At 39.0% G+C, this 1,440-nt stretch overlaps 1 protein-coding gene across 4 annotated transcripts in view; it reads right to left on the bottom strand.

The window, feature by feature from the left end:
* Nucleotides 1-1,440, bottom strand: part of LOC104764061 (probable inactive ATP-dependent zinc metalloprotease FTSHI 5, chloroplastic) — a 10,792-nt gene that overhangs the window by 8,121 nt on the left and 1,231 nt on the right. For 2 of the 4 annotated variants that reach the window (XM_010487505.2, XM_010487503.2), the window contains exons 2-3: nucleotides 836-1,401; nucleotides 241-482 (exon numbers count right to left, since the gene is read on the bottom strand). In XM_010487505.2, the coding sequence (XP_010485807.1) occupies nucleotides 241-482; nucleotides 836-1,401 (808 nt within the window). Of the gene's footprint in view, nucleotides 1-10; nucleotides 483-835; nucleotides 1,402-1,440 lie in introns of all 4 variants that reach the window. The other 2 variants (XM_010487506.2, XM_010487504.2) reach the window with 2 other exon arrangements.

Below are 1,440 nucleotides of genomic sequence, written 5' to 3' on the forward strand. Positions count from 1 at the left end.
ATAAAGTTACCTGTCTCTGCGCAATATATTGTTTACCAAAATCAACATCTTCCAAAAGTTTCTGTTTCAAATCGGCTTTTGCTTCTTCCTGCCACTTTTTCCAACCATGCCGTAGATGGAGCTGGATAGCTTTCGGAACAACCACCTCCTTCTCTCCAAACATCCATTTCACCTCAGCCTCAGGAAATCCCTTGACAGCTTCACCTTCTGGAGTCTTTTGAACAAAAAGCTTTTCTTCACCAAACTTTTTCATACGTTTTCTTATACGATTCTGGAGATCTCTCTGCAGCTTTTTTGATTCCTCAAGGCGTTTTTTGATACGTAGAGAAAAATCCACTGAGTCACGATCGAAAAGGGGGTCAACCTCCTCTAGTTCCAAAACATTAGGCAGTATCGTTTGTTCCAAGTGCTTTCTTTGAGCGTTCACTAATTCCTGCTTAATCTCAGATCTCGAGAGTTTTGTAATGGAGCTTTCAGGAACACTACAACCAGAAAATCAATTGATCTTGTAAGTGAAACATGCAACATTTATGTCAACAGGAAAAACAGAGAGCATATACATGACAATAACATGTAAAAAAACCAACAAAAGATACACTTAGACTAAGTGCAGAGGTACAAACAGGATAATTGGTTATCTTAGAAGTAAAAGATACAACTTTTACCATCGCTGCTAGAAATGCACGCAAATAAGAGGAATGCACAGAGAAATCTTGCAAATAGATGAGCTTATCACAATCAAATGCTAAAATCTCTCTAAAGGGAAACCAAATTATCAGCTATAGGTAAGATAGAATAATATCATCTCAGATAAAATCAAGGCTAGAGATATCACCTTTCAGGAAGTTTTCGATTCATTTCTCGGTTGAAGCTCTTAACCAACTCTACACACTCTCTTTCGATGAAAATAAGCTCCCTAACCCCAAAACTCAATGTTGTTGTCTCTTTCTTTAGAATTATATCGTCAATCTCATCTATTCTTTCCCATATCTTGTTGTACTCGGTCTCCATTATATCCACACTCTCTTCCAATTTCTCAACTTTGTCCCTAGCGCCTTTTATCAACAGTTTTTCACTCTCTTTCTTCAATCTTAGGGCCTCATCTACAATCCCATCAGCTCGTTTCATTAACACATCTCTCTCCTTCCTCAACCGCCTCATATCACGATACAATCCACTCATTATCTCTTTCTGCAGTTTCTCCTTCTCCACCTTCACTGCATCCAAAACCGTTCCCACTTCGGCAACATCTCCATTTTCCTTTCTAACCTTGTCAATAGTCTTCAGTAAAATCGAGACTCTCTCCAACAGCCTCCGAGTATAGTCCGAGAACTCATGATCAACAGTTTTCAAAACCACCTCTTTCTCTCTCACTACCTCTTTCTTTTTCTTCCAAATCACATTACTGACGAAAGGCACAGCTAAAGCTGGAGCTTGAAA

This window comes from Camelina sativa, chromosome 19 (assembly GCF_000633955.1).
Source record: "Camelina sativa cultivar DH55 chromosome 19, Cs, whole genome shotgun sequence".
In the NCBI taxonomy this organism is placed as follows: domain Eukaryota; kingdom Viridiplantae; phylum Streptophyta; class Magnoliopsida; order Brassicales; family Brassicaceae; genus Camelina; species Camelina sativa.